The sequence below is a fragment of the Crocodylus porosus genome, unplaced genomic scaffold (genome assembly GCF_001723895.1).
Source record: "Crocodylus porosus isolate Cpor-Errol unplaced genomic scaffold, CroPor_comp1, whole genome shotgun sequence".
Lineage (NCBI taxonomy): Eukaryota > Metazoa > Chordata > Crocodylia > Crocodylidae > Crocodylus > Crocodylus porosus.
The window spans coordinates 29,305,077-29,308,474 of record NW_017728947.1 but is presented as its reverse complement, the minus strand read 5'-3'; the positions used below and the strand labels follow the sequence as shown (position 1 = coordinate 29,308,474).

Below are 3,398 nucleotides of genomic sequence, written 5' to 3'. Positions count from 1 at the left end.
GCCCCAAGCCTCGCAGATGTACCGGACGTTATCTGGTCAGTTTCCTGTATGTGCCCTTCACTGGCGCCCCGGGCTTGTCACGCAACCGACGCCCCTTCACTGGCGCCCCTGGGCTTGTCACGCAGCCGGCACCCCTCTATCCACTAGCCCTCTTGGGCCTACCAATTATATCCGCCCCCCTCCTGGGGTCTGCTGAGTATACTCACCCCTCAGTATACTCGCCCATGTACAGATGGTGCCCCTCACTGGGGCCTGTCCCTCCGCAGACTCACCCTCTCCGGGCTCTCTATAATCGCGGACTCGCCCTTTCTGGGCTCGTCTCTATAATAGCACCCTACCTTGGGCTTCTCTTCCTGTGTGCCCCCCTTTGGGCCTAACACGAGCCCCTCGGGCTTCTCACGGGTGCTCCTTGCAAGTGGGGCTCAGGTGGCCTTAGCCATGCCTGGCCCCCCAAAATCCTCTTTGCCCCTTCTCGGGGCTGGGGTATTGCACCCTGAACTACAGTGCCCTCGCTGGCGCTGTGCACCTTGTCAGGGCTGGGGTAGTATACCCCTACTACTGTGCCCTCATGGGCACCGGGGTCCCCACCACTGTGGAGCCCCTCAGGGACTCTTCCTAATTGGGGCTCAGGCGGCCTTAGCCTTACCTGGCCCCCTTGGCCCCTTTCTCTGGGTCCTGCCCCACTGGGGCTAGGCTTTGGCCTGGGCTGTTTATAAAGGCCCGGCCCTGCCCGCTTCTAGTCATGTGACCAGCCTGGCTGCTCCAGCAACCAACGCCTGTCTCAAGGAGCTTCAGCAGCCCTTATTCCTTCATAGGAACAGGGCACCCAAGTGCTCCTGTGACACACCCATTTTCCTAGCACTCAGTAGCTGCCCAGTTAGTTTCTCATGTGATTCACAGAATAGAGGCTTAAAGTGTACCACAATGAGATTCTAACTTGGATTTTTTTCTGTACAGCGGTGAAACAACATTATTCTTTTTTTCTATGTCAGTTATACAGCCTGTATAATGAATTTTATTTTTGGCCCTTCAGTTATCTAAATAATTAGTTCCTAATATTAACTGGATTAGACCTAAGAACCAAACTTGAATTTTGATTCTTAGTATCAGAAATAATTCTGTTTGTTACAAGTCACACCCTTGATGATGTATAACCTCTTCAATAAAAGATTCACACATTTTAGAGAATATTTAATTGATCCCTTATTTAAATATGTACCAGTTCAAATTTTAATGTAGCTCTTTTATCTTCCCTCCATCCTATTGTGTCTGTTGTTGTCTTCTAGATTAAATTTGTAAAGAGATTACTGAGTTGTGTTGAAAGTCAGGCAGAGAGAGATTGTGGGAGTAAGATATCAGAAAGGGGCAGAGATAAGAATTTCAGTAGAGAAATAAATTTCACTGATGTGAATAATTATTCTGTCCTCTCTAACATTAGCTGTCATGATAATGGCATATGCAAGCAAGATTGATATGGTGCACTACAGAGAATAGAAATATTAAAATTCAAGAACTCAAGTTGTTTAGCCATTAAATTGCAATGTAGCACTATTCCAGAAACTACAGTGACATGGCAGAATGTACCTCTTGCAGACTATATGTTTCTAGTATAACTTCCCTTATATAGAAGGTAATATTGGAATGCTGCAGTATTAAACATTGCACATAACATTGCCTAGAAGTGTAATGAGGAAAATGCTTTTTATTGTAGAATAACTGTATTATTGATCTTTCAGGAGCATTTGTTCTCTGCGACTCTGCAGTTGATTTTGTTTAACAACACAAATTGTGTGCAAAGTAGCTTTGCAAAAGAGTTGGTTTTCATCAGTTTTATTGGAATACGCATGCTACACTATAACTGTAGGTTTATTCACAGGGGTCCAAGAAGGAGAGTTGCAAACAAGCAACTCCAAGAGAGGGGGAGACGCTAAAGACTGCATGCACAGTGCTGGCGGAAGTTGGGGGTGGGGAGGGAGGAGGGATGCTTCGTTTGTCTTCCACTGACCAGCATGTTCACTTGTCACTTGTCTTGATTTAGCTTGTGGAATTTGTTGTATACTCTCTGTTAAAATATAACCTAAGAGGAAGACTATTCCCTTCCCACCATTAACTGTAATATGAGTTTTTTTTTCTGAAAATATTTTACCTAGAGATAGTCTTTTTACTGCAGTAGAGAACAATGATTCAATATTTGGAAAGGAAACAGCAAAATGCAAACATTTAGCATAATTTTCTTTTTCTCAGTCAAATTTGTTGCCTTTTTTTTAAAGGACATTTACTTGTAAGCAAAAGGTATGGAATTATAACTTGTTAAACTATAACTTCAACTTGTAAATTTAAATTATAGGTTGAATAAACTTGAAGATACTGTTACCCTAATCAAAGGAAGAATTGAAGAAGTAGACCTACCAATTGAAAAAGTGGACATTATTATATCTGAATGGATGGTAAGATACACAAGCATCCTTTACAGTGCAGTTAGTTTCACCAGAAATGCATCATTTTTAGTCATAAAAAGAATCTCAGTTTTTAATGTAATATGAAGATTTTCTTCATTGAATTTTTTCATCAAAATCTGTCTCATCTGCAGGAAAACTCTTCCCGTGATGGGAAGTAGGGAAAATAGTCCTGATTACATGCCTCCTGAAAACACATGTTGCATCAGTCAAGATTTTAAAATTGTGTTGCATATTGTGTGGCATGCTGTCCCAAAAAAACTTACGGATATATTCTTGTCCTGAGTTTAATGTAGCAAGTGTCTGAAAAGTGTTAAACAATGCCCTACATCTTGAAAAAATTATCTTAGTTGCTTTTACAGAGATGTGCATATAGCTAGTTGAAATGCATTTTTTTTCCTTCTCCAAAATGACTTAAATGTTAATTATTATACCAAAAGAGAATAAGTTGATGGATAGGACCAAGGGAGAAACATCAGGAAGACATGTGGAACACTTTGAGAACATCAGGAACACCTTCCTGAGAACATCAGGAATACCTTGAGAAGCTGGATATATTCAAGTCAGCCAGCCCTGACAATGTACGCCCCAGGGTACTCAAGGAGCTGGTGAGCATCATAGCCCAGCCTCTTGCAGAGATCTTTGAAAACTCCTGGGACTCTGGTGTAGTGCCCAAAGACTGGAAGAAGGCCAATGTGGTGCCGATCTTCAAGAAAAGGAGGAAAGTGCATCCGGCTAACTATAGGCCCATCACCCTGACTTCTATCCCAGGGAAGATCTTAGAAAAGTTTATTAAAGAGGCCATCCTTATTGGACTGGCCGACGCCAACATCCTAAGGGATAGCCACCACGGGTTTGTTGCGGGTGGGTAGGTCTTGCTTGACCAATCTCATTTCCTTCTACGACCAGGTGACCTATCACCTGGACAAGGGAGAAGAGATT

At 42.8% G+C, this 3,398-nt stretch overlaps 1 protein-coding gene across 2 annotated transcripts in view; it reads left to right on the top strand.

The window, feature by feature from the left end:
• Positions 1-3,398, top strand: part of PRMT3 (protein arginine methyltransferase 3) — a 119,931-nt gene that overhangs the window by 37,535 nt on the left and 78,998 nt on the right. For both annotated transcript variants that reach the window (XM_019552045.1, XM_019552046.1), the window contains one exon: positions 2,348-2,447. In XM_019552045.1, the coding sequence (XP_019407590.1) occupies positions 2,348-2,447 (100 nt within the window). The remainder of the gene's footprint in view (positions 1-2,347; positions 2,448-3,398) is intronic.